This window comes from Fusarium graminearum, chromosome 1 (genome assembly GCF_000240135.3).
Source record: "Fusarium graminearum PH-1 chromosome 1, whole genome shotgun sequence".
Lineage (NCBI taxonomy): Eukaryota > Fungi > Ascomycota > Sordariomycetes > Hypocreales > Nectriaceae > Fusarium > Fusarium graminearum.
In genome coordinates, this window is record NC_026474.1 from 2,473,431 (window position 1) to 2,499,287 (window position 25,857).

Consider the following 25,857-nt stretch of genomic DNA (forward strand, 5'->3'; position numbering starts at 1 on the left):
TGTCAATTTTAACTGAAATGCGCCAGAAATAAACATTAAAGAGACAATCACATCATGAGTTTCGCCGCAAAACGAAAGGCCAAGGTCATCAAGGTCGCCGATGAGGATGACCCGAGTGAAGATGTCTCAGCGACCACTGGCGACCATAGTACTAGCGATGGTGAGTATTCCCAGATTTTCGATTTGCGACTCTTGCTGATGAGATCAAGGCTGACCCTTGCAAATACAGAACCTTCCAAACCATTGTTCGGCGCAAAATCTGGTCGAAAACCCTTTAGACAGTCAGGCTTGAGGAAGAGCTTCAACCCAGCGGGCGGCGAGAGTCTCGGGGATGCATCGACCACCAACGTCGACGAGGACGATGGACCAGTTGTCGTACGACCGGCTATCAGTCGATCAGGCTCGTTGAAGGGAAAGAAGAAGCCGAACAAGTCTTCGCGGTTATCATTTGGTGGAGATGATGGTGGTGCAGGCAATGACGAGCCTACCGAGGTGTTCACTCCTAAAAAACTGCCTTTGGGTCGCGCATTGGAAAACAGTGCTATAAAAAGAGGCTTGGGAACGAAAGGACTTCCTATGAGATCGATCGGAGACGACGACGACCGACCCAAGTACAGCAAAGAATATCTCGAAGAACTACAATCATCTACACCAAATACCCCCCAAAAGTCCTCCACATTACCCGACGATGGCGATTTGATGGACCTGGATGCTTCAGAGCTGGAGGGCGCACTCATTGTTGATTCGGCAGAGTTGAGCAACCAACCACAACCTACAACTATCCTATCCGAGGCTGAAGTTCGCGAGAAGAAGGAACGGCGTCAGCGATTGGCTTTGGAGAAGGACTTTCTATCAGTCGAGGATGACGACGACCCATTCGCACGCAAAAAGAAGGATGACACACGTTTAATAGCGGAAGATGAGGATCTCGGGGAAGGATTCGACAATTATGTTGAAGATGGTGGGCTCTCCCTAGGCAAGCGTGCCGAAAAGGAGAGACGCAAACAAGATCGAAAAATGATGGAAGAACTCATCACCGCTGCTGAAGGCCACACCTCGGATTCCTCATCCGACAGCGACGCCGAGCGACGAATCGCGTACGAAGCTGCACAGACACGTGCTGGAATGGATGGTCTAAAGAAGCCTCGGAAAGATCCCAGCCAGGACCTACTACAGGCACCACCAAAGATATCACCTCTCCCCAGTTTGACAGAATGTCTAGCCCGACTGCAGACTACGCTAAAGGGTATGGAGGATGAGATGAAGGGGAAGCAGAACCGGGTGGAGAAGCTCAAGAACGAACGCCAAGATATCGTGGAAAGAGAAGGACAAGTACAAGCTCTGCTGGATGAGACGGGGCGCAAGTACCAAGAAGCAATGGGGCAAGGGAAACTAGCTGAAGGAATGGCTGCGGATGTCCCGGCGAACGCCCCTGCGGAGATGGTGGGTGCGAGAGGTTTGGAAACACTGGGTATGCCGACGAGTCAACCCGAAGATGAGGAAATGTGAAGATATAGGACAAGGTCTTCTTTTCCACCACATTATTCATCTAAAGTAATCAAGCGACCGTCTTCCGTCAAAAGAAAGTCTTCCTAGATATATCCCGCGATGAAGAAGAAACAGAAACATGATGACGATTTGTACTATAGTATGGATGAACCTCTCACGAGCCTAAGTTGCCGACGCTGCCACTGTCGCCTTTCCAGGAGCTTCGTCTATTCAGGAAGTTCTGGATAGATTGGGCTCAACGCGGATCTATTAGTTGTCTTACTTTACCTCTCACCTGTCTCACATAGCAATCACAACCCAGAGGCTAGGGACAAACATAAATACTGAGTTCTGGTTCTGATGGGCTTTTCTGGGTTCAGTATAGTAAAACCGCATCGTTCGGTCAAGTTTTATCATGTGTAACTACTTAACGGCAAGCCAACCGTGAGCATACCCTAAAAAGTACTTCCCGAATATCCGCGAGATAAACGGTTTTTTTAAACAGGAGTATTTACTATGGCCAAGGTGTTTGTCGAAGACAGTCTACATGTCCCTGAGTCTGTCTCACCCAGCAAGCAGCTATTTTGTAGGCCGGAACACATCCGTATCTTCGCCACAGGCTGTGAAAGTTTGGGACCCGGTGGTTTATGCCTGCAATTACAGGACGACAGCTCATTCGCTCACCCCCTGGACTCTGGAAGTGATATGACAACATGTGTGATCGGATCAGGCCTGGCCAAGAAACAGCAGAGATATTGTATCCTGCCTGATTTGGGTAACTGCAAGCCCAGAACTGGCTGGGCCGGGTTCCATCAAAGGATCCCACGACGCAGGATTCAGTTCCTTGTACTTCAGGGATAAGTGCATATATCTCGAAGTAGATAGAAACAAGGACGACTGAAAGCTATTTCCCGATGACAGGTCAGAGACCAGTGATGGTATAAGATGAACGAATTGGAGAACAACTGGTTAAGATGCTCTAAAATGGCCACGAGGACCAATCGTGATAAGACGGGAGTAACCGTAGACGGGAGCAGTCTAGAGTGTCCCATCCTTCCAATCCTGTTCCAGAAGCTTGGCTTTGTGTGTGGCTTTAACTTTGACTTCCATCAAATAAGCCATGCCAAAACCTGATACCAAGTCAACCAATCAGTCATGGGAATAATTCAGTCAAGAAACAATCACCATCAGATATAACAATGGATAGTACCAAGAATACAATCCAGCGTTTCATCATTCATAAGTCGTCTACCAAATGCCATGTAAGCCAAGCAACTCCTAGACCTACATATGGCGTAAGTTTTTCCCTTTCAAGATTGTACACGAAACAACACTCAAATATCCTTCTTCCTTTGTCCTCCGCTGTAGAGAAGCCCGGTGGTTACATCGCCGAACATATTCGCACACCAATCTTTAGCCAAACTCACTCGTCCGTACCACGGGCCTTCGTTAGTAACCTTTGGCATGCGCGCTGCGGCCTTGACAAAGTAGCTACTTGTGGCATTAACGGGCAACGCCGCTGGTTTGAGTCTGTCCTTGGCGTCGAGTACGGGCATGACACTCTTCGATCCCGTCTTTTCCATTTCTTTGATGACTTGTGTTAAGAGTTTGGCCATGAGAACAGCACCGGGTGTCCACGAAGTAGTCACATAGCCCATCACGAAACCCATGTTGGGAAGGGAATCAACCATGCAGCCACGCCAGGTATAGTGTGAGCCGACGTCAAGAGCCTGACCGTCTACCTTTGGGGCAATGCCACCGAAAAGTTGAAAGTGTAAACCTGTTGCGGTGACGATGATGTCGGTTTCGAGCTTGCGGCCAGATTTGAGAAGAATGCCGTTCTTTGTGACCGTCTGGATAGTGTCTGTAACAATCTCACAATTGTCTCTATGCAGTGCCTTGAAGAAGTCTCCTTCGGGACACATACACAATCTCTGTTCGAAAGGGTTGTAGGCCGGGTTGAAGTGGACATTGACGTCAACGTCTTTTGGCAGCTCCCGCTGCATCTCCCCCATGAGAAGCTTGCGGCCAATCTTGGGAAATTGGAGGAGTATTTGGGTGCTAATAAGCTCCATCAGCACATCTTTCCAGTAAATGAGCCAGTATGCCCATGACCAAGGAAGAAGCATGCGAAGATAGAAGTCGAGATTGGAGGTTACAGGCCGAGAGATGACGAAGGAAGGACTGCGCTGAAGCATGGTCACCATACTTGCTTTTTCGGCGAGTGATGGAACAACTGTAATTGCTGTTGCCCCAGATCCGATGACAACGACACGTTTGTCTGAGTAGTCAAGGTCTTGAGGCCACCATTGAGGATGAACGACCTTGCCTCCGAAGTCCTTTATACCAGGAATTGTCGTCTCAAAGGCCTTGTCGTATGAATAATACCCCACGCAGCTGATGACAAAGTTGGCGATGTATGTCTTGCGCTGGCCATCCGCCTCGATCTCCAGTCTCCAGTTTTGCTCGTCGGTTCGCCATTCACATGCCGTCATTTTATGATTGAACCGAATCTTTTGTCTTATACCAGCGGCATCTACAGCCTCCTCAAGATACTCGATGATCTCTCCAGCTTGGGCCATCTTGTGCTCGTGTCTCCAGGGATACCATGGTAGACCGAATGAAGTCATGAAAGAGTCGGATCGGAAACCTGGGTATCGAAAGAAGCGCCATGTCCCGCCAATGGCTTCTCGTGCCTCGAGGATCGTGTATGAGCGATTGGGAAGTTTTTCGTTGAGGACATGGGCGGTGTTGATACCCGAAAGGCCAGCGCCCAGGATTAGAATATCATGGTGCTCAGTCGGGTCGGACATTTCGACAGGAATTCGTAATGTCGAGGTTGTAATTATCGCGTAGGAGTTGTTGGGAAGCTGAATTTACATTGGGAAATAAATTCCCCTGTACCTTTACTTAGTAGACACTATAGCTCCAGCCTACCGCTAGTCCCACCCACATTTCCCGTAACGCCACAAAGGTGAGCCTTTGTATCTAATTGGTGCTTCTATACAGGTTAGGGACAGAACATAACGTCTCGTACGACCGCTATTCAACAAAATTTCTATGTCAATATTAAATATCACAATTGGCTACGTTCTTGAATTCGCGGGTAGTAGTCTGTAAGGAAGATGCAAATAAGGATCTGACACCGGCCCACTAGATGTAGATCACTCTAATGTGTACCCTAATAAGGCCAAGCTTCTGCTCTTGGCAAACTGTAAGTGGCTAGAGAATGAATGTTGACATGCTATTTTTCCTCGATGCAGTCTAAGAATAGTTCGTTACAACTAGCAGTTGATATATTTTTTTGTGCTTGAACTATCTGTAGCCGCCATACCCCTTGTGCTTCAACTCTCTCTTCTACCACTACCTAGGTATAGAACAAACCCTTTCTTGGAAATACTTGAGACTTGGCAGTTTTGAATTCTATTTAGGTTCCTTGCTTCTCATATAGTGGTAGATAGAGACTCCTAACTAAATTGATACTTCGTGAAAGAGCCATGTTGGTTATTCCAGACTAACGTGGGTTTTAATGCTTTCTATCTTCTAGTTCAACGATAAGTCACTATGGAGGGCTCGTCAAGCCGTCTCTCTAAAATGTTAAACAGAAAAAAGGCAAGACAGTGTTGGCACGAATCCATCAAATACTCCAGTTGCCGTCTATTCGTCGATTTCATCATCATAATACGCATCTAAGCATTCCTTGATATCATGATAGCTCCAAACACCTTTATTTCCTAGCAGCGACGTCTCTCTACATAGTATCCAAAATCTCTTAGGCCGTTTTCTCGTAATCTATGACTCAAACCTTAATCCTTTCTGCGCCAGTTGTTGGATACCATTGCATTGTTCGTTTCGGGCTTGTTTGGACGGGGATTGTTGACTCGATCAGCGACCTGACGACCCTCTCGTGCATCTAGTTGACGGCCCACGAGCTTCTGAGGAATTCTCTCTGATACTGACACCTTCAGCTGACCTCCTTGAATCATCTTTCCGTTGAGTTGCTCTACTGCTGAGCTTGCTTCTTCCTTGGTTTCGAAATCAACGAAGCAGTAGTGGTGGTTGCCAGGCAGAGTTCTCTTACTCTCATGGGGTGTGATTCGTTTACCGATTGCGGCCCTGGATTCCAATTAGAAAATAAGTTGTATATGTGCGTTTGTGTACGTACGGCTTGAAACCATAGAAAATCTGTGCTAGTTCTTCCTGGTGCTGGGCTTGATCGACCATTTTGTCTAAGCCGCCAACATACAATCTTCGTCCGCCTTGGTCTCTGATCACGTCCTCAAAGTGATCGATAGCCCAGTTGGGGCCCCTATTCTCGCCTCTGCCGTTGGTATGGCCCAAGCTGTTGCCGTTGGCGCTCGATTTGGCGTTCCAGTCACCCCATCGGCGAGATGTTGCATCTTCGTTTTGGAATCCTCGACGTTCACGGGGCTTCTTTGGCTCACAAGGTCCGACTTTTAGAGTCCTTCCGTATACAGTGGCATATAAAGACGAAAGGGCTCTCTCGGCGGTCTCGCGGTCGTGGAAGTCGACGAAGCAATACCCGGGGTTTCGAGCGCTGACGGGATCAACCGAGATATGAATCTTGTCTAAACGATCGAAACCGTTCTTAGCTAGGACTTCTTCTACTTCGAAGGGCTTTGCCTCGTAAGGAAGGTTGCCTGTTAAAAAATCAAGTGTTAGTTGTTGACATCTAGGAGACCATACTGGGGATGATCGTGCCTAGATAGATGCGCCTCCCGGCGGCAATAGCTTCTTGTTCCATAGCGACGAGCTGCACCAAAGACCAGCTGCAACTGTATACTTGCACGGCCAAAAAGGGAGGGTGATAACCAAAAGAAAGCTTGAAATTTGCAAAAAGGATTCCCTCCAGTTTAGTGAGCCTCCGTGTGGGCCAATAAGAAAGTGTTCGCTAACACCCCGCGAAGACCCTGAATGAGGGGCGATGTAGTGTGGATAAGCCGAGAAGACATTTATCCATTCTCCATTCTCCAGTATCGGGAAATGGTTAGACCTAGGCTTCCATCAAACAGTTTGAAATATGCACAATCAGAAAACAAGGAGATGTGTTTGTATATGTGTAGTTTGTGCAATCAATATCGAATGTCTCTTGCGAGTATCCTAATCCAATCATAACTCCTTGAAATTTGGTCAAGTTGTCAGAGTGATTGCTTGAATGTAGCATCAATTTTTGGCCTCTTTTACCCCTAACTCATCCTGGAACTGCTGCTCATGGACGGTAAACCCGCAGAAGGATATCGTGAAATTTCCCGCATATGTTCAGGAGTTCCCAAGGCCTTCATCTCTTTGGTTCCCCATTTTCGTATGGCTACTTTGCGGTCGCAGTTGGTGCAGTAATGGGTTGTATGAGCAGCCCACTTTCCAGCGTAGGGAACAGCAGCACCGGCGATGGTCGTAAACCCAAGGACTGTCGCGGATATACTGGTATCCGTTAGCATAGAGATTTGGGTACTAGAGCAAAATTCCTACTGTGTGACTCTTGATGAGGTCTTCTTCACTCGTGTCTCGGCACGGTGTCTGCAGAAAGGGCAGTCTACAAACTTGGGGTGATCCCCGAGTTCAGTGAGTGGTGTCACATGCGTGACCACTTCATTGCCGTGATAAGAAGGCGGTCGTGGCGTAGATCCGTTATTGTCGGGATGTTGTAGGGGCACTTGGGGATCGTAACCACCTGTGCTGTATGGCGGTTGGTGTTGAGACACATAAGATTCCGGACCATATGGATATTGGTTCGTAGATTTGCGCGCTGGCAATGGAGGCGGAGAATCGTCCAGTGTTCCTACTGGGATAGGAGCTTCATTAAATCGCTTATCGGATTCTGAATCTACCGGTATTGGAGCGTCGTGGTAATTCATCATAGCATAACTGGAATTCACTACTTCAGGAAGACCCTCATCATTAACCACACTGCGAATGATCCTATTGAATGTTAGAAGGCACTAGTTTGGTTTTTATGACAAACTTGCATAGAATTTGGACGTGATTGTGGTAGGTTCTCGTGTGATGGATTTTCTAGCAAAACCGAACGAGGTGTGATGTGTTGTACTGTCGCCATTTTATATCGTCTGTCTTGCAGAAACTGGTGTAAGATAACCAAAAGTAGGTAGGTTCCTCGAAATAGGTCGTTATGAGTGGGGGACAAGAGATCCTTTATGGACACCAAGCTAAGGGCCTGATCGGCAAGCCCGGGATAAACCTCCCGAGATGTATCCTGCCGAGATAGAGTGTATAACTTACATAAAAGTGACCGTTTTGCCTAGCACCATGTATGTACACAGCCGATGGATCATCTGTAACACAGCAATCCTTTGCCTAAGCATTGAGCAAGGGCGAGTGGCTGAGCCTCAGCCCTTAAATCAACCAACAGGTATAAAGTATGTGACGTCGAAGGATTGGGTATGTGGTTGTCCATCCTTGCCATGCTCTTTTAGGGTCACTAAGTTGCATAACGACAGGGGTAGATCGCACCCATTCTCCACTCATTGGCGAGTGAAGTTGCGTGGAATTTCTGAATGCTTCACCGGATAAGGCTGAACTGGCCGCCGGCTTATTATGGAATCTCCGTCGTTTTTTTTCAATTGTTAAGAAAGCAGGCAGTTGTATTTCATGTGTGTTGCCAGTCATGACTGGGTGCGCCGTCATCGCCACAAGGGAACGGAAACCCGGCAGCAATGAGGTTGTGGTAGTAATGGCGTCATGTCGATGTTGTTCCCTCTAAACGAATCGTGTAAAAATTCTAGAGTAGCTTGTTGAGCTGACAGATTAACATTTGGGAATGCAGGGTCTTTGATGGGAGGGTCTGATCTGGAAGGAACCTCGGAAACCTACATAGGTACAAGGGTACTTACTTGTATCCTTCGCACCTGCCGGCTTTAATTAGCGACAGCGACAGGAACATTAGAATGGTCAAATAGAAAATCGAGTCTACGAAGGTTAGTAGACAGCGTAGGTAAGTGAAACATACAAGCTGTCCACATTCTTTCTTTAGATTCCCAACGTAACATCCGTCTTGAAGACATTCCCGGCTCAATCAGCTTAGTGCCTACTAACACATCAGTCAGAACACAAAGATAAGCAGACAATTGTCTCCATAACAGAGCGAGCTTCGTGGCCTTTCTAGTGTGTCAAGATTAAAGGAATTGGCTTTGAGTCGCTCACTAGCTGCATATTAATAATAGGCCTCGGTACTCGATGTCCCCATTCATGACAACTCCCCCCACTCTTGCCCCTCCCGTCCCTCAGGTCATATATGTATGAGCTTTTGGAGTTCATTAGCTCATAGCACGTATAGCTTTCTTCAACCTTTCAGCTTCCAACATATTCACTATAGCAAGAACTCTTCAATTCGTTCAATATGTCCTCTGAGCAACTCGTTCTCTTTGATCTTCCAAGCAAAGATGGTGGTGCTTGGTCTCTCAACCCATGGAAGAGTGAGCTATCTCGATGCCCCTCCATGATATCACCGCTCATCTATTTTCACAGCACGATTTCTCTTAAACTTCAAGGGCATCGACTACAAGACTGAATGGGTAAGTTTGCCATGCCGTTTGCACGAGTACACCACTGACGAATGGCCAGCTCGAATACCCTGACATCAAGGCGACTCTTGAGTCTCAGTAAGTTGATCGCATTGCTTAGGAGGCACTCTGTGACTCACCAATTTCACAGCATTTCCGCCAACCCAGCTACCGGAACATGGACAATCCCTACCGTCAAGTTCCCCGATGGAACTTATATCATGGACTCGGCCAAGATCCTCGAGCGAATTGAGAAGGACTACCCTGAACCCTCTGTCCACAAGGATTCGCCTGTCCTTACCAAGCTATTCGAAATCATGCCAAATATCATGGGCGCCCTGCGACCCATCTACTTCACCCACGTCCCTAAGCATATTCTCAACGAGAACAGTGTCCCTTACTGGCATGAGACCCGAACCGAGACGGCTGGAGAGCCTCTCGACGAGCTCTACAAGAGAGATGGTGGAAAGGCATGGGACAAAGCTAAGCCACATGTGCAAGATGTCGAGGCTCTCCTCAAGGAGAACTCTGAAGGGCCGTTCTTCCTAGGAAAGACTCCTAGCTATGCTGATTTTGTCTGGGGCGGATTCCTTATCTTCATGCAGCGTAACCAAGTTATAGACGAGGTGTACAAGATCAGTGGTGATGCTCAGCTTCACAAGGGCCTCCTAGAGGCTCTAGCTCCCTGGCATAAGAGGAACAACCACTAAGTTACAATATAGGCTTGGTTCGAAAAGAAGCAGAAAAACAGTGGAATATAGGAACTGAAAAGCAATACCATAGCTAGACTAGAGAGTGACAAAAAACCCAAGACATACGACACAAAACATTCTTCCTCGTATTGGCACAAGTTCCTCATCCAAGAGCGATACCCCCGTCCTCGTCGTCCACATCCGACTCCCCAACGGTTTCGATTACCGGCTTCAAACTGAGGTTTTTGGCAAAACTCTCACCCAACTCATCGATATTGGGCATATCACGAGCACCTACATCCGTCCAGACATCAGTACTTGCATACATTACCGAGGTAAGAGGGTGGGTGCTCGAGTCGTGCCTTTTGCCCTTGGAGCTCTTATCAACCAAGATGCTAAAGGCATCCTCACGAATCCTAGTCATCATGGAATTGTAGATCGTTTGTCGCCGGGTTTTGCCAAATGACTTTTCACCCTCCTGAACATCGGGAAATCGCCAGTTAACGTAGAGATTACCGTGACTCGGCCGCGTCTTGATATCGTTGTGCTGACCTGCTGCGTCGAAGTAGTAGCGACAGAGCTGGCAGGCTCCTTTACTACTACCTATGTACTTCCAGTCGCGGAAGAAGGTGACATTTGGCTGGACCATTAGCCATTCAAGAACAAGGACCTCTGAGTGCACATACGGCTTGAAACTCGGTCTAGTACTCTGAGTCTTGATGCGGTCGTCCAGGTTTATCCACTCCAAGCTTCTGGCAAGACCACGGTACCTTTCAATTGAAGTGGCGTCGCTGCACATTCGACCAATAATTCCATGGGCAGCTTCGCTCTTTCTTCCAAGGGGGTTCGAATCTTGTTTGCTAGATTCAATAGGGACAACAACAAACTCCTGGAAGAGTTCTGGCCATGTTTCCTCCGAGTCGATGAGACATTGCAACGCTTTCTTGTAGCTCTTCAGACGATAGATGGCGTGTCTTAACTCTGACCAGCATTCGAAACTTCTGCCGTCTCTGATGCGGCCGTCTTTCGCTTTTCTATCTATGTAACCTGTTGTTTGTGAAGTCAAGAAGGACTTGAGGGCCTTTAGGACGCTGCTGAAAGCCGAAAAATCTATAAAAGACGCTATTAGATGGAACAGTATTTCGGGATGTGTTTAAGAGACTTACATTGTGGACCAGTCATATCACTGAAGGTAGTTTCCTTGATTGCGATACTGAGAGTCTCCAGACCTTTGCCAACTTCAGTATCTATTTCACACGGTTAGCAATTGAGTCTCAACACAAGTAGTATTTGGTAAGCGTACCATTTTGAGTTGTGCTTCGCTCACAATACAGTAAACATTGGGCAATGTTCTTCCTCAGCGTATCCAGGTAACATTGGATCCTTGGAGAGTTAAAGGCCAGTATCATTTCGAAGATCTCGTTTTGGACAGACGTTTTCTCTGTACTCGAGAGCAAATGGAAACCGGATAGCCTCTTCAACAAGGAGATCATGAAGTCTTGAGTGCTGCGCAAGTCCTTGTCAAAGACCTGATTGCAGCCAAAGACATATGTGAACTTTTCTTCTCCATCGAGGATTGTGACAGAAGTGACAGTCTTGCCACGTTTAACTCTATCGCAGACACTGGCGATGTTGTGAAGAAAACGGTGGTACTGTTGTTCTTCTGTCTCTGCGCGATCGGAGAGTTCTGTCTGTCTGAGAGCACCCTCCTCTTGGGTGATTTCGGTCAGCGCTTTGTACAAGACGATGGGCTCGTACAGACGACGCTTCTGCTTGGGCTTTAGAGAGGTGAGATCGTCTGTTACAATGAATCAGCATTGGTATCTCTCTTCATCAAGGCTCTCTGACTTACTAGATACCATGGTTGTAGTTGCTGCAACAATCAGGATGATGGGAAAGCTTGATACTGACGAGGTCTAGGTGACAATTGGAACCCTTTAAATATTGCTGACTTTCAATTAATCAGTATTTCTTTCCAGTATACATCTTGACTCCTTGCTATTCGTTTCGACTCCGACTGTCTGCCTTGTGTTCTGGTTAAGGCCAGTGCTGGGGGCCGACGGGGGGCTTATCACATCATGCGGGGTGATATGAAACTACCAACACATGCGCCTTATTCTGGTCGGCCTCCTACATTTCCAATTGCCTTTTTTTCAACCGCGTTTGTCGAATTAATCTTGGTGTTTTCACCGAATATGGCCTTCATCTGGGTTGCCCTCCAGGCAGTGAGGCTGAGTTGTGGTGTTGCGAGTTACCTCCCTCCCAGTTCCCGCCGCTGAGATATCCGTCATTGCGTATCTTTCCAGCTTTGGTTTTCGACTTCCTTCTGTGGTCTTCTTTTGTTGTCTCACAATGCCGAAATGATGGGATGTAAAAATGCGCAGTCGACGGGAAGCCGCAGTAGAGCCTGGCCGGCCTCCAACGACACAACGTTCCATGAAGAATTGAAGAGTATATAGATGTCAACTCGGGATCTATCATGGCGCTTTGCTTTCTATCCTCAAATTGTCAATCAGCAGCGTTTCTATCAAAGCTCAAATATCCTTAGCAAAGAAAACCCATCTCCTGAGCGCATTGCCATACCATCCTACTAGCCAACAGGCATGTCACGACGAAGCGATCGTCCTCACAGGCACAGTCGTTCCACCAGATCTAGACAGGACGACATACCTGTTGATCCAAACCTAACGACTGAAGCCTCATACCCTCAGTATACTGAGACTCAGGGCTACAACCCGGCTGGTCCAAGTCAGAGCCAGTAGAGCGCTGATTCACAATTCTCTGCACCCGATACCACTACATACGCAGCGGTATCTGACCCATCAGAGAGTCAGGACACAAGCCAGATGGCGTATTATATGATGCAGCAGCAGCAGCCTGCTACTGTGAACCCAAATGAAGTTCTCCTGAACCCAGGCCTCAGCTACGCATCTCTAAGTTACGCCAGCTCTGCTTACCAAACTACTCCCTATGGTACGTCACTTCAACAAACGTGACTCGAGACTGCAGACAACCGTATACTAACGCATACAAACGGCAGCCGAGGCAGAAGCTTCCTCCTCAGCGGCCCAACCCTCTGCCCAATACCACTGTTCCGAGTGTGACCGCTTCTTTCCAGGAAACCGAGACTTCAAGTAACCATCCCGACTCCAAACTGCGCCCGTTTCGAAACTAACACGCCGTGGTAGCAAGCACATGAAGACTCACGACAAACCGGTGAAATGCAAAGCCGATGCTAGTTGCAAAGTCACAAAGGCCGAGCAGCGAGACATGGACCGCCACTACCGATCCTCGCACAGGGCCTACGCGGCCAGCAAGGGGATCTTGACTGAAGACGCTATATGCGGCTTTCAGGGTTGCACGTCAAAGTTCACTCGCAAGGATAATCTGCTCAAACACTGGAAGAAGTTCCATGGGTATGATCAACCGGGGAACTGAGCGTGACGTCGATGTTTTGCGTTTTTCTTGTTTTTCTTTTGACTTTCTCCTATGGGAAATCTTGGAATTTAGGTTTATTCACCCTGTCTGTTACCTTATGCACACCTCCACCGGTGCCTCAGAGCTGGGTCTGGCGAAGATGGATAGTATTACCCCCTGGTTCTCTCTTAGGCGAATACGGGGATCTAAATCTATTCACCGTGTACACCACTCACATAGGTAGTATCCAGTCACTCCTTAAAAGGTCCGTTCGTTTGGGAATTCTTGTATGCGAGACACTGAAGTCTATCACGTTCTAAAATTGCGAATATATGCTCGGGAATCAATAAGATACTGTTCGATTATATTTTTTCTGACTGCCAACAAGCCCAGCCTATACATTTCCTTCCTATTCATCCATGTACATGAACCGAAATTGCAAGCCCCAGATCATATCCTATTGTAACAGAAGAACACCAAGGCGTATTAAGTAAACTTTCAACAGCGGAGAATAGGTATAAGTCATCAGTGAAAGAAAACCCTCTACCAGGATACAATAATGAATCCAAACACATACGCCTTATCCTTGAACGCCTCATCACTTCTCCTAGTCCCATACCTAGCCATTAGAGACCCCATCATAAATAAACATCCTTGTACTTTTTATTCACTATCCAGGTTTATACCGCTGAGAATGGGCAGGTAGCACCATCGGCAGACACCGCTCCAGTGCTGGGACATCTTTGCTCAGCGCTGGCGATCGATGGGCTCTTGGAAGCAGAAGAAATGCTCAGGTTATCAACCTTGAACTCCATGTCACCAGTGCTGAAGAGTTCAAAGTGCATGCGGCTGGCATCAACCTTTTGGGCCTTGAGGTACTCGGCCATCTCAAGCATGAATTGCTCAGGACCGCAAATATAGTACTCGGTGGAGCTGTGGCACAGGTAAAGGTCATCTTTAGAGACCTTAGCCAAGTCCATGCGGAAGTCATGGTCATACGTGACACCAAAGATGTCGGATTCGGCAAGGTGAGTCTTGAAAATGTTTGTGCGGAAGTTGGAACGGTTGCGAGCAATGCGGCGGACCTGGTCGTAGAAGGGGACAGAGCGTCGAGAGCCGTGGATCCAGGAGACGGGACGGTGAGGCTGGCGTTCGGAAACGGTGTTGAGGATGGACATCATAGGGGTGACGCCTACGCCGGCCGAAATGAGAACGATGGGAACGTTGGATGTGTTGGACATGTCGAGGTAGAATTCGCCGGCAGGGTGAGCCAGCTCAACGACGTCGCCCTCGTCCTTCATATCGATGAGGAGGTTTGAGACGACACCGGGGTTGAGGGCATCGCCGCCAAGATATCGGCCGCTACGGGTCATGTGGATGCCCTCGTCTCTCTTGACAGTAACTCGGTAATAGTCAGGTCGGGGAGCATCGCTCAGAGAATATTGGCGAGACTGAACATATCCCTTGTCGACGATGGGGATCTGAACAGAGACGTATTGGCCAGGCTGGAAGGAAGGGAGGCGCTTGCCATCGACAGGAACGAGGTAGAAGGAATAAATGTCGTCCGATTCTTCAACCTTCTTCTCAATGCGGAACTTTCGGTAGCCCTGCCACTTACCAAAGTCCCGGTAGAGCTGAGCCTCACGGCCGATGAGCATCTTTGCAAGCATCCAGTAGGCCTTTGTCCAGGCCTCTCTGATCTGTGTGGTCATGGTGGGGCCGAGAACCTCTGCAAAGGCGGCAATGAGATACTTCTCGACTATAGCATAATGTTCTGGCTTGATACCGAGGGAGCAATGCTTGTGGCACATGCGCTCCATCTTTGGGATGAGCTCTGTGATGTGGTTGATGTTGTTGGCGTAGCTGAGGATAACAGCGGTAAGGGCACGGGGTTGGCGGCCGTTTGCTTGGTTGACTGTGTTGAAGTAGTCGTTGAGCTCGGGGTGATCACGAAGCATGTTGCGGTAGAAGATGGTGGTGATGCGCTCTCCATGGTCAGTCAGGGCAGGGATGGTGCCTCTGATGAGCTTGGTTTGCTGATAGGACAAAGCCATTGTGATGATTTATGGTGAGAGTAGGGAAGATAGTAGTAGTAGATGAGATAAATCTATAGATGTCGTGATAGAGTAGATGGAGATTGGAGAGGTGTATCCGCTGTATAATTCAAGTCAGGTTTGAGTAGCAGAACAGGTAAAGGAATGGATCAGAACAGTGAAGCAAGGTATGTATATTAGTAAAAACCAGAATCTGCGAGGATCATCTCCAAATATTATATCTTGATATATAGAGTATCTTCTACCTGGGTTATGGTCCGAGGTTGGCTATCCATACCCCTGGATGAGGGCGAGATTATACGCCCTCGCCATTGAGAGAATATGATATCTCGAAACAAAAGGAAAGAAAATAGCGACAAGACTTGAAGTTTTCTCCACAAGCCGTCTATTCCTCATGGCTTGATATGATGGTATAAAACGCCCCCCCCCCCCCCCCTTGTTGTCAGAGGGTGTAGGTTGTTGGATGATGAGAAGTCGTACGATGGGAAGGAAGCTGGGATCCATTGACCCATGTTGGTGCTAAACCACTAGCCTGGAAGGAGGCTGTTAGTGGGGTCGAGAGCCCTGTAAGCTCCGTCAACCCGCCGCCAGCTCCCGCTCCAGTTTTGTTTTATAGGTCTAGCGCAGTACGTAGGTTTTTGCTTTTTGCTTTTTGCAGCTTCGGAGCTCTCCTTTATTGTGATGTTCAGAGAAGCCGGAAAAGAGAGACGAAAAAGAAGCCGGGGCCTTGGCATTGTGGCTTTTCATCCGAGGTTTTGGGGGAAGCGAGGATAGAGGCTGAACTGAATAGAGTAACCAAACCACAAGTCGATGAATACCTAGGTAGGTACCTACAGGTAACTGAACGCAGGTAAACACTTACACTTTAATTGCCTACGGGCATTGCCTTGTGGCGATGGTTAGTCTCCCTGATTAAGCAAGAATCAAGTCAGTAAACAAACTTTGACAGAGCCAACTTGACTCAAATTTGTCTTTTTTGCTCTTTACAGAACAGAACTAAGAGTCGATAAAGCTCGCTCGGTCCCTCGTCAAACTAATTTAGCACCAAAGTTGACTCTTCTCTTCCCGCAGACGACCCCAAGCTCCCGAGTTTCAACTCAAAACATATCTGCATGTAGGATGACAAGAAATCAATTCCAAACAGTCCAAGTCCAGTAAAGCCATGCTGTTAGCCACGCGAGAAAAAAAAACAAGTTGTGTAACATTAAAGCATGGCAACCACATGTTTCTGAGGAATGAGAGAACCAACAGGGAGGCGAAGCGTGGTCCAGAACTAGGAGAGGCGTAATTCTAGACAATGCAGTGAAATTCAACAAATAACTGCTACGTAATGTTACAAACACGACGAGCAAAAGAAAGCATTGCCGGTCGGTACCTGGACTGAGTCTTTTCCCCAACAGCCACACGCTCAAAGGAACGGCAGAGATTTGAGCCCTGTGAACAATAGCGAAGGGATCTCTCGGAGAAGTTGATAACTGACTGATAAACGCGAACGCGAAGAGTATACTCTACACAGTTACCAATGTCTAGGTTCAGGGTCTGGAACCAGGTCATTCTCATTCTGTCTCACGCCATCACATTTGATGAGCTCTTGAATAAGACTCGATACATTTATCGAACAAGGCTTGGGTTGACGGTGCATTGCATCGATACCACGACGGTCACTTGATGGAATTCGGGTTTAGGTATAACGTCAATTGACAAGACATGGTTCCCTTACCTATGTGTAGCAGTACCATCCTTCCAGAAAACCACCTCAATTGTTCGATTGCGGAGTCTCATCTCAGCACCACGCGACCAAGGCTCAATGAGCCCTTTTGCTTGCCCGTGAAATACTCTTGCAGTAGATTACCGAGGTTCTACTCTTCCAACTGTCGGTTGTTCCGGATATGCCGTCTTACGTCGTTGAAAGAAACTTCTGTGTGTTTTTACAATCCTAAATCAATGCCTTTTACTCCGTAGTGGGCTCTTACAACATGCATAGAGTCTTCAAGATGCGCACCAACCACTCTTAGTTCCCGACGGCTCCAACGTTGTAGATTCTCCGGACTGTGCTCAAATTACGTCTTCTTTTAGTTGACACTTTTACACGAGGGCTGAAAACATCGGCCAAAGTCGGAGAATGAGTACTCGGATCTCATCCGCATTGTGTACTTATTCAGTATATTCACGAGACAACTTTGTCATAGTGCACTCGGTTCGTTCAGGGTCCTCCAAGAGAAGAAAATAAAATAAACAAGGTGATTTTCTACGAGACCGAGTCTCGTCTAACTATCATAGGTTAGCAGTAGGTTTATGAGTGGTCAACCCCAGCAAGTTTGTCCTGTTTTATAACACGCCATATCGGCCCTGGCCGACTAGGCGCATGCAGTTTTCACGACACTCTCATGGGGGGTTCTATAAAATGTTGAATAAAGAAAGATGTTCATAGTAAAACGCAACAGTCATAATACTATGCACTAAGCAATTATATCACATATGAGTTTGAACCCATGTGCCTCTAGCAAGCAATTCACAACGCTCACAACATCTGGATAATTAGCACAACCTCACTGTACCTGCATCACCAAATGATCCTCCCAACAGCCAAGTTTCATGAACCATCCTAAATCCAGACTATTACCTGATTGCTGCCGCAGCACACATGAACTAAACTGCACTGTCCCACTGATATAAAGACCGTAGGCGAGATGACCAATATGAGGGCGGTTGCTCTTCCGCCTGAGCACGGAACATCATGACATGTCATTTTACTGCCAACTACCGCTTATTGCTCGCTCGTTAAAATCTCATCCCTAATCGACCCAAACCCATGACCAGCCAGTGAGATCTGCAATAATAGCAAGATAGAAAGCAAAGTAGAAAAAACTTTCCCAACGGTCAATCGGGTCTCCCTGGTCCGTGGCACGAGCTTCATCCATCCGCGCACATCAGGGTCCCCGCTGAGACTCATACACAAATTACCATGCGGATCCCCGGCTCACATATGCCCTGGGCTGGGGTATATACCGTACGACGGCGGCGTCCGGGGCCCCTTGTTAGTGACGTGCCCCTGCTGCCACAAACTTTGGCCAGCCGACAAGAGCTGAAAAGTAAAAGGGCTGGAGGGCCTGAAAGAGCCTCCTCTTTGTCAGTTGTAAACTGAATTCGGAGTTGGTTCTGTTGAAATTCTGAACGTTAGTTTTAACAAACAAGCCACAACGGGAATAGCAGGCTGTTAAAACGTCTACGCAAATTGCTAGCTCACCAATAAGTCACATCATATCGTAGCAAACCTCTCTCAAGTGGCAGCACCACTACTCTCTGTGCTCCAACTCTAATCTGTTCCCGATTATTGTTTTACTTTTTCTCACCGTGGTATTCCTGTATCAGTTCTGCAGGTGTGTAGTATACGTATGTACGACTTATCACAAAACACAAACCTCTCGCTTCTCCACGATCGTTGGGCTTTTGGCTTTTGATCTCATGGTACAGTTGCACTCGCGTATGGCGGCCTAGACTAAGGATCCTAGTAGAAAATCCGGTAAGTTGTCTGAAAATACATCAGGCTGTCATTATTTCTCCTGAGAGCCCTTGTCACTCCTCTATGCCGCCTCTATTGTGAATCAATCGTCGATGTTCGGAACTATCTGTACTCTTTGACCCATTGACGGGCCGAAGGTGTCTCAGCCTTTTGGGATTTATCTGGATGCCTAGAGTACACATTCTACGGATATTGCCATCACGTAATTATGTGATACATTCACTTACAAGTACTGCTTTTATCTCGTTTACGAATGCCAAGACAAAGCTACTCTGTAGTTTTTCCACGTTTCACATACAAAGTATATGCTCCAAGATCGACGTCCAACAATCGTATAGTATGTCTAAGGTTCCTACAGCCTGGTTCAGGCACAACAAATGGAGAAACGACAAGTGTTTCAGTAACCACCAAATCATAGTCTGTATCCTGGCCCGATACTACCTACTATCATGTTCTCCTGAAAATGTTTGTTTCTTTTTCCTAGGTCAGGCCTTTCCCAATCAGCCTCAAAGGGCAATTGGGTTGAGATGTACTCTGTAGTATCCGTATCCTCAAGCAACTAGTCTTTGTCTTTGTCGTAGCGACCGTTAATTTTCTTCACCATGTCTCATACCGCAGTCTACACCCTCCCCTCATGAGACAGACGGTTGTATTTGCTTATTCACACCGTCTATCACCTCCATCACATCCGAGTCCTTCCCTCACTTTGCTTTTTCGAAAGTCACTCCTTATTTTTGAGTTTTGCTGACGACGATCAAACATCATTCCTTTCCCACGTTTTCGTCCGCCCTTGCATCAATGTCCTCGTGCCCTCCACGTGTTGTTGGTCTCAATGCTGATCTTTCGCGTTGGACTCTTTCTTGGCTTCAGCTCTGATGCTCTTCCCCCGAGTCATTAACAACTGTTGGTGGAACACACTATCAACACTGTTAACGGTGTGGCGTTGATCCTTCACTAGAATCTTTCATCCGACTGCAGATAAAAACCAGGAAATTGAACTTAAAAAAGCAACGTCGGCTACGAATTACGGCAAATACATGATGTTTCCGTTTTTCCGTGTGGTGACTCTGATGGATAGCCTATCGCATCTTCTCACCTCTCATAAATGATACACTACAAACAACATGTCAGTTTGGTTCAAGTTTTCATTTCTCATTAGCTACCAGCCATGATACCGGCACTCCGTATTATTATGTACAAGTCAAAAGATCCTTGATCAATTCATAATCACACACGCTCCGATTCCCCGCCCACTCGTGGCCTCGCCATCGTGGTGGTAGGGCCTGGAAAGGCATTGAATGCCTCGTTTTGAATAGACAAACTTTCCTGAATTCAACCTATCATTCATGCCACTTCTTCATCTTTTGTTTGTTTACCTGCCAACGCGGATAACACCGGCAGCGATCAGCTTCTGGATCTTAGACTTCACACCAGGGTTCTTCATGTGCTCCTGGAGAGCTGCAGGGTCTGATTGAGCCTGCTGCAGGATGGACTGCATCACGGGATCTTGCATAAGTCCCATAATCTATTATGCAAATTAGTAATCGTTTCAGCCATACTTCAGTGGTAAATGGTTCTTACCTCAGGGTCCTTGGTCAAGCGCTCTCGGGTCTGCTCTTCCGTCTCGTTATCACGGGCAGAGTACATGGCCGAGAAAGCCTTCTGCTGTTGTTGCTCAATCTCGCGGGCATTGGCGCCCTTGTGGTGCTCTTGGTCAATCTGCTGAGCCTCTGTGCAGGCATCGACACACTCTGAGTACTTGCGCATACCAAAGTAGGCCTGAGCCTTGCGAATGTAGGCTCGGATGAAGGTAGGGTCCTTCTTAATGGCCATGTCGCAGTCGTCGAGGGCGCTGGGGAACTCGAAGAGCTTGACAAAAGCCGCAGCTCGGTTGCTGTAACCACGAGGGTCCTCGGGAGCTCGCTTGGTCATCTCAGTGTAGGCAGCGACAGCGCCAGGGAAGTCCATCTCCTTGAACTTCTTGTTGCCCTCCTCACGAGCCTCCTCGGCCTTGGCGGGGTCGATGTAGGCCTTCTTGCCCTGCTCGACCTTGACACGCTCAGCAGCACGGAGCTTGTTGAGGACATCAGGGGTTCGGTGCTCGGTAAGAGATCGGTTGTAGTTCTCGATAGCCTTCTCCATGTCTCCCTTACGCTCGTAGGATGTACCAATGCGGGCGTAACTCTTGGAAATGAGCTTGAAGTCGGCGTAGATCTCACGTCCCTCCTCGACAGCCTTGGTGCAGGCCTCAATGGCCTTGTCGTAGTCACCCTTCTCGAAGTAAGCAGCTCCCAGGTTGTTGAGGTAAGTGATATCCTTGAAAGTGTCCCAGGCCTGGGTGTAGTATTCGATGGCCTGGTCAAAGTTGCGCTTCTTGTAGTTCTCGGTACCCTGGGCCTTGAGCTTATCGGCCTCCTCCTTCTTTTTCTTCTTCTCGATAGCCTCCTCATCCAGCTCGGGCTCGGGCTCGGGCTCGGGGGCCTTCTTGGGCTCGGGCTGCTTGGGGGCTGGTGGCGCATCGGGCATAGGAGAGTCCTGGGATTCCGGGGCGTTGGGGTCGACCTCACGCTCGCGCATCTCCAGATCGACACCCATCAATACACCCATAACAGTCAAAAGACGAGGGTCGCTGAAGATCTCGGAGGCGTTGGAGGGGTTATCCTTGATTGATTGTAGCTTGGCCATGAATGAGGGGTCGGCGAGGAAACCGCTGGTCTTGGGGTTGGAGGCCAGCTTCTGCATCAGCTGGGGATCGTTGAACATCTGGCCGAGACCGCCGCTAGGATCTTGAGGTCCGCCTATATGTATAGCATTAGAAAAAGGAATCTTGTCGTGTGCACGAATACCACTTACCAACTTCAGCATCCATGGCCTTCTTGACTGAAGCCAGACCACTCTTGAGCTGGGCATTGTTCGCATCATGCTTCAATCCCTCCTCGTACGCATCGTTGGCGCCCAAAAGGTCGCCTTGTCCGTGGAGTGCAGCACCCTTGCGTCCCCAACCCTTGGCCCAGTCGGGCTTGATCTCGGTAGTCTTCTCAGCGTCTTGAAGAGCATGTTCCCAGTCCTTCTTGGAAGCGTAGGCAGCAGATCGGTTGCTGTATAGAATGTGGTTTTCGGGTTGAATGGCGATGGCCTCGGTGAACTTTGCGCTGTTGGGTAGTTAGCACCCTCTTGTGTTCTTGTAGTCCGTTTTCGCAGTGGTAACCTACACAGCCTCGTCAAAGTTCTTCTCGGCAATAGCCTTGTTACCTAGAGCCTTGAGCTCGTCCGCGGAAGCCATGTTGTGTATATATTTCAGATCTGAGTATTATATCTAGTAAACAACAGTTCTGGGATTGACTTCTGTGATATTCCAAGGTCAGAGTTAGGTGAAATATGAGCATCGCCCCAGACCATCTTTGGTGGGGAAGTGAGGGCCAGCGATGACTTCTAGCTCATTCGATGCAAGTCCATGCAGGGAGCTTCCCCATTGGATGGAGCTCGCTTACACCACCCAAGCCGTGCCCCGCAGCGGCGGCAAGGCTACTGCACAGCGAGGAAGGACCCTTGGAGATTGTACGTGATTGTTCGATGCTTCAGGGTAACAACCGGCCAAGGAAACGATAGGTCTAGAAGTTTCCAAGCATTTCTGTAATCAGCACTTTCACCTGTAAGGAATCTCAAATTGATCAGTAGGGGCTTATTTATTTATCAATAATTGGACTAATTAATGGAAGTGTGAACTCACACCTTACGCATGGGCTTACAAGAAAATAGTTGCGCGCCTGATTCGACTAACACTAAGCTCAAATGTTAGAGAGGACGAACCAAGACGTAGGCACGACCTCAAACGTTAAAAATCGTGAAATATAAAAATCTAACATATGATCTCACTGACCCATGGGCTTAATCTCAATTCTACGTATGATTCCGTTATACTTGTGGCGCTTGCAATGAGTACATCACAACATCAAACATTACCCCCACGACAACAAACTTGGTCTAAAACTGACGCTCAACCTATCAATTTCATTACGCTATGCATGCATTATAGTAATTCACTGTGCTCAAGGCTTGAAAGACTTGTCTCCAACAGTGACTTTGGACTCCAAAGCAATGTCACCAGCTGACCTTCCAATCATAAACTTGTACTCTCCACCGTTGACTACCCACTTCTGCACCGACTCATCAAAGAAGGCAAAGTCGCGGGTACGGACAGGCACATCAACCTTTGTGCTCTCACCAGGCTTCAATGTGACCTTGGCAAAGGCAGCCAGTTGCTTCATAGGATCCCCCTTGCGAGTCTCAGCAGCACCGACGTAGACCTGGACAGCGATTGCGCCAGTAACCTTGCCAGTGTTGGAAACCTTTACGCTTGCAATGTAATCGTCGCCTGATTCCTTGACTTCCAGATCGGAGTAGTCGAATGTTGTGTAAGAGAGACCGAAGCCAAAGGGGAAGTTGACTTTGTCAGCGGACAGGCAGTCGAAGTAACGGTAGCCGATAAAGACACCTTCTGAGTAGGTAACTCTGAGTTCACCATCGACGTGCTTGCCAGGGAAGTTACCGTAGGCGGGGCAGTCTTCGATTCGCTTGGGGAATGTGCAGGTAAGATGACCTTCAGGAGTTTGCGCACCGGTGAGCACATCTGCGATCGAGTTACCGCATTCTTGACCAGGGAACCAAGTCTGAACAAAGCCCTGAATTTCGTCCAGCCAGGGCATAGCAATCGCGACACCAGTAGAGTTGACAACGATGGTGTTGGGGTTCGCCTCAGCAACCTTGGCAATAAGACGATCCTGGCTGCCGTCCTTTGGCAAGTTGAAGCTGACCTGGTCCTGGCCTTCCGTCTCCCAGAAAGGCTCATGACCTGTAAAGACAATAGCGTAGTCGGCATCCTTGGCAACATCGATGGCTTCAGAAAGTAGATCACGATCATGCTCAGCTTCCGACATGTATCCCACTCGGAGACCGCACCGTCCCTCTAGAATACCAATATCCACTCCCTCCTTTGGAACAGGAGGCGATGTGTACATGGCTAGCTTGTACTTGCGTCCCGCTTCCAACGAGACCTTGAACTCGGGAGGGTTAACACCGCCAAAGAGGAAGCCCATTGCATCACGGCAGTTCTCTTTCTGCTCAAAAACAACCTTGTCGTCGATGGCAAGCTTGCTAGGACCCAAACCCGAGACGGTAAAGTAGTACTTGGCAGTCTCCTGAGCCGTAAAGGTACCCTCAAGGGTAATGTCCTTGTTGCTGAAGCCAAAGCCGCTAAGAAGCGACACTTCAGAGCTGGCATGTCCTGATCGCACCTCAATAGGCTCAGGGTTGCCAGGCTCAAACATCTTGTAAGTAAAACCTGGGTTGCCATCCAGATCGACAACATTTTCGGAGATTGGGGGAAGCATACGGAAGGTGTGAGCTCCTATTAGACTGTTAGCGGTTATGCCTTGATGCCCAATTTTGAGATTGCTTACCCTTAGCATAAGAGAATTCAACACTATCGCCGAGGGCCTCGTGAAGTGCATCCCAAGGTGTAATTCTATAGTGAGCGTTGACAGAAGCACTGCCACCACCGTGTGCTAGACCAATCTTGGCGTGACCAAGAAGAGCAATCTTCTTACCCTTGACCTTCTCCTTCGACAGAGGGAGAATGTTGTCTTGGTTCTTTAGGAGAACAATGCCCTTGGATCCGGCCTCTCGGATCAAAGCCTGGTGCTTGGGGTTGTTGATGGCTCTCTCGTCAGGAATGGTAGGGTCCTTGAAGCAGTTGAGACGTTCGAGGAACTTGAGTACATGAGTTGCACGCTCGTTGATAGTCTCCTCGGAAGTCTTGCCGGCTTTGATAGCAGCAATGACATCCTCGGTATTCCTCCAACGGGTGGGACCGGGCATCTCAAGATCTAGCCCAGCCTCGAGTGACTCAGCAGTGGAGTTGACACCACCCCAGTCACTCATAACAAGGCCGTCCCATCCCCAATCGCCGCGAAGAACCTGCTTTAGTAGAAACTGGTTCGAATCGGCATGGTGTCCGTTGACCTTGTTGTAGGAAGTCATGATTGCCCAAGGGTTGGCTTCCTTGACAGCAATCTCAAAAGGGCGAAGGTAGAGTTCCCTCAGCGCTCTCTCGCTGATAGTCTCGTCCACAGTCAAACGTTCAGTCTCTTGTTCGTTGGCAGCGAAATGCTTGATGGTAGCCGAGACACCCTGCTCTTGTAGACCCTCGACAACCCGGGCAGCCATCTTTCCGGTCAAGAGAGGATCCTCTGAGAATGACTCGAAGTTGCGGCCGCCTAGGGGATGACGGTGAAGACACATGGTGGGAGCAAGAAGACATCGGGCACCCTTGGAGTGAGTCTCCTCAGCAAGAGCAGTTCCGATCCTCTTTGCCAGGTCAACATCAAAGGTCGAGGCCATCAGACAGGCAGCAGGGAAGCAAGCAGCACTGGTGCCGCCAGCAAAGGCGGCTCCTCGAGCACCGTTAGGACCATCCGAGGTCTTGACATTTGGAACGCCCTTGGATGGGATAGGGACAGTCTCCCAAAGGTCCTTTCCAGCAAGAAGTGAAATCTGCAATGGAAAGGTGAGTTGCTGAGTGAGTGTAAGGCAATAGGGACGTGTAAGTTGAACATACCTTCTCCTCAAGAGTGAGGGACGAGAGGATGGACTGAATATCAACGGATGACATGTTGATAGAGATGAAGTCGATTGACTATGGAGAAGCAAGAAACAACCATTGCTAAACGAGGAGATGAGGGCTCTTTAATAGAGACGCAACAGAACCCCTCAAGGCCATGACGAGTTCCCCAGCCGTACCTCGATCAATTCGATTCACCCGACTCACCCGCATTTCAACCGAAGATAGCACTCATGTGCCACCAGGTACCCGCTTTGCGTGCATCTGTCTTGGATGCGGTGTTGTGCCATTGGATCATGAAAGAGGCCGATTCCTTGATTGATACGGGGCTTGCGATGCTAGTCGGGTCTGATCCGATGTTATTCCGATATTCAAACGGAGCTTACCTCCTTCAAAACTTTGTTTACTTTTTTCCGGTTTGTTTATATTTTGAATAATTATCAGTCATAGCTCAAGGTCTCATATTCAAACTATATACTCCTGCGTTGTCAAACTACTAATAGTTGATTAAGTCTGTATATACAAA

General features: G+C 48.2%; 11 protein-coding genes across 11 annotated transcripts; 4 read left to right on the forward strand and 7 right to left on the reverse strand.

Annotated features, from left to right (window-relative positions):
- Positions 1 to 54: 54 nt before the first annotated feature.
- FGSG_00758 (uncharacterized protein) lies at positions 55 to 1,582 on the forward strand (the record flags this gene model as incomplete). The annotated part of the gene is made up of 2 exons (XM_011318166.1): positions 55 to 160; positions 230 to 1,582. 2 exons carry the CDS (start codon positions 55 to 57, stop codon positions 1,507 to 1,509), a joined length of 1,386 nt encoding a protein of 461 aa, XP_011316468.1. The 3' UTR covers positions 1,510 to 1,582.
- A 422-nt stretch (positions 1,583 to 2,004) lies between these two features.
- On the forward strand, positions 2,005 to 2,349 carry FGSG_11823 (uncharacterized protein; the record flags this gene model as incomplete). The annotated part of the gene is made up of 1 exon (XM_011318167.1): positions 2,005 to 2,349. The coding sequence occupies one exon, from the start codon at positions 2,005 to 2,007 to the stop codon at positions 2,347 to 2,349; it is 345 nt and encodes a 114-aa protein (XP_011316469.1).
- A 473-nt stretch (positions 2,350 to 2,822) lies between these two features.
- Positions 2,823 to 4,301, reverse strand: FGSG_00759 (uncharacterized protein; the record flags this gene model as incomplete). Its single annotated transcript, XM_011318168.1, has 1 exon — positions 2,823 to 4,301. One exon carries the CDS (start codon positions 4,299 to 4,301, stop codon positions 2,823 to 2,825), a length of 1,479 nt encoding a protein of 492 aa, XP_011316470.1.
- A 993-nt stretch (positions 4,302 to 5,294) lies between these two features.
- On the reverse strand, positions 5,295 to 6,253 carry FGSG_00760 (uncharacterized protein; the record flags this gene model as incomplete). Its single annotated transcript, XM_011318169.1, has 3 exons — positions 5,295 to 5,604; positions 5,654 to 6,149; positions 6,196 to 6,253. 3 exons carry the CDS (start codon positions 6,251 to 6,253, stop codon positions 5,295 to 5,297), a joined length of 864 nt encoding a protein of 287 aa, XP_011316471.1.
- A 442-nt stretch (positions 6,254 to 6,695) lies between these two features.
- Positions 6,696 to 7,775, reverse strand: FGSG_00761 (uncharacterized protein; the record flags this gene model as incomplete). The annotated part of the gene is made up of 3 exons (XM_011318170.1): positions 6,696 to 6,930; positions 6,979 to 7,428; positions 7,747 to 7,775. 3 exons carry the CDS (start codon positions 7,773 to 7,775, stop codon positions 6,696 to 6,698), a joined length of 714 nt encoding a protein of 237 aa, XP_011316472.1.
- A 1,088-nt stretch (positions 7,776 to 8,863) lies between these two features.
- On the forward strand, positions 8,864 to 9,736 carry FGSG_00762 (uncharacterized protein; the record flags this gene model as incomplete). The annotated part of the gene is made up of 4 exons (XM_011318171.1): positions 8,864 to 8,939; positions 8,992 to 9,038; positions 9,088 to 9,125; positions 9,178 to 9,736. The coding sequence occupies 4 exons, from the start codon at positions 8,864 to 8,866 to the stop codon at positions 9,734 to 9,736; spliced, it is 720 nt and encodes a 239-aa protein (XP_011316473.1).
- Positions 9,737 to 9,756: 20 nt separating this feature from the next.
- Positions 9,757 to 11,611, reverse strand: FGSG_00763 (uncharacterized protein). Its single transcript, XM_011318172.1, has 4 exons — positions 11,571 to 11,611; positions 11,022 to 11,516; positions 10,885 to 10,965; positions 9,757 to 10,828 (listed from the first exon to the last, which is right to left on the reverse strand). Exons 1-4 carry the CDS (start codon positions 11,578 to 11,580, stop codon positions 9,882 to 9,884), a joined length of 1,533 nt encoding a protein of 510 aa, XP_011316474.1. The 5' UTR covers positions 11,581 to 11,611; the 3' UTR covers positions 9,757 to 9,881.
- Positions 11,612 to 12,310: 699 nt separating this feature from the next.
- FGSG_00764 (uncharacterized protein) lies at positions 12,311 to 13,156 on the forward strand (the record flags this gene model as incomplete). Its single annotated transcript, XM_011318173.1, has 3 exons — positions 12,311 to 12,691; positions 12,759 to 12,852; positions 12,907 to 13,156. The coding sequence occupies exons 1-3, from the start codon at positions 12,565 to 12,567 to the stop codon at positions 13,154 to 13,156; spliced, it is 471 nt and encodes a 156-aa protein (XP_011316475.1). The 5' UTR covers positions 12,311 to 12,564.
- Positions 13,157 to 13,516: 360 nt separating this feature from the next.
- FGSG_00765 (uncharacterized protein) lies at positions 13,517 to 15,282 on the reverse strand. Its single transcript, XM_011318174.1, has one exon. It carries the CDS (start codon positions 15,187 to 15,189, stop codon positions 13,816 to 13,818), a length of 1,374 nt encoding a protein of 457 aa, XP_011316476.1. The 5' UTR covers positions 15,190 to 15,282; the 3' UTR covers positions 13,517 to 13,815.
- Positions 15,283 to 19,846: 4,564 nt separating this feature from the next.
- FGSG_00766 (uncharacterized protein) lies at positions 19,847 to 22,090 on the reverse strand. Its single transcript, XM_011318175.1, has 4 exons — positions 21,925 to 22,090; positions 21,566 to 21,864; positions 20,294 to 21,510; positions 19,847 to 20,237 (listed from the first exon to the last, which is right to left on the reverse strand). Exons 1-4 carry the CDS (start codon positions 21,993 to 21,995, stop codon positions 20,085 to 20,087), a joined length of 1,740 nt encoding a protein of 579 aa, XP_011316477.1. The 5' UTR covers positions 21,996 to 22,090; the 3' UTR covers positions 19,847 to 20,084.
- A 671-nt stretch (positions 22,091 to 22,761) lies between these two features.
- On the reverse strand, positions 22,762 to 25,382 carry FGSG_00767 (uncharacterized protein; the record flags this gene model as incomplete). The annotated part of the gene is made up of 3 exons (XM_011318176.1): positions 22,762 to 24,119; positions 24,172 to 25,264; positions 25,329 to 25,382. The coding sequence occupies 3 exons, from the start codon at positions 25,380 to 25,382 to the stop codon at positions 22,762 to 22,764; spliced, it is 2,505 nt and encodes an 834-aa protein (XP_011316478.1).
- Positions 25,383 to 25,857: the final 475 nt, after the last annotated feature.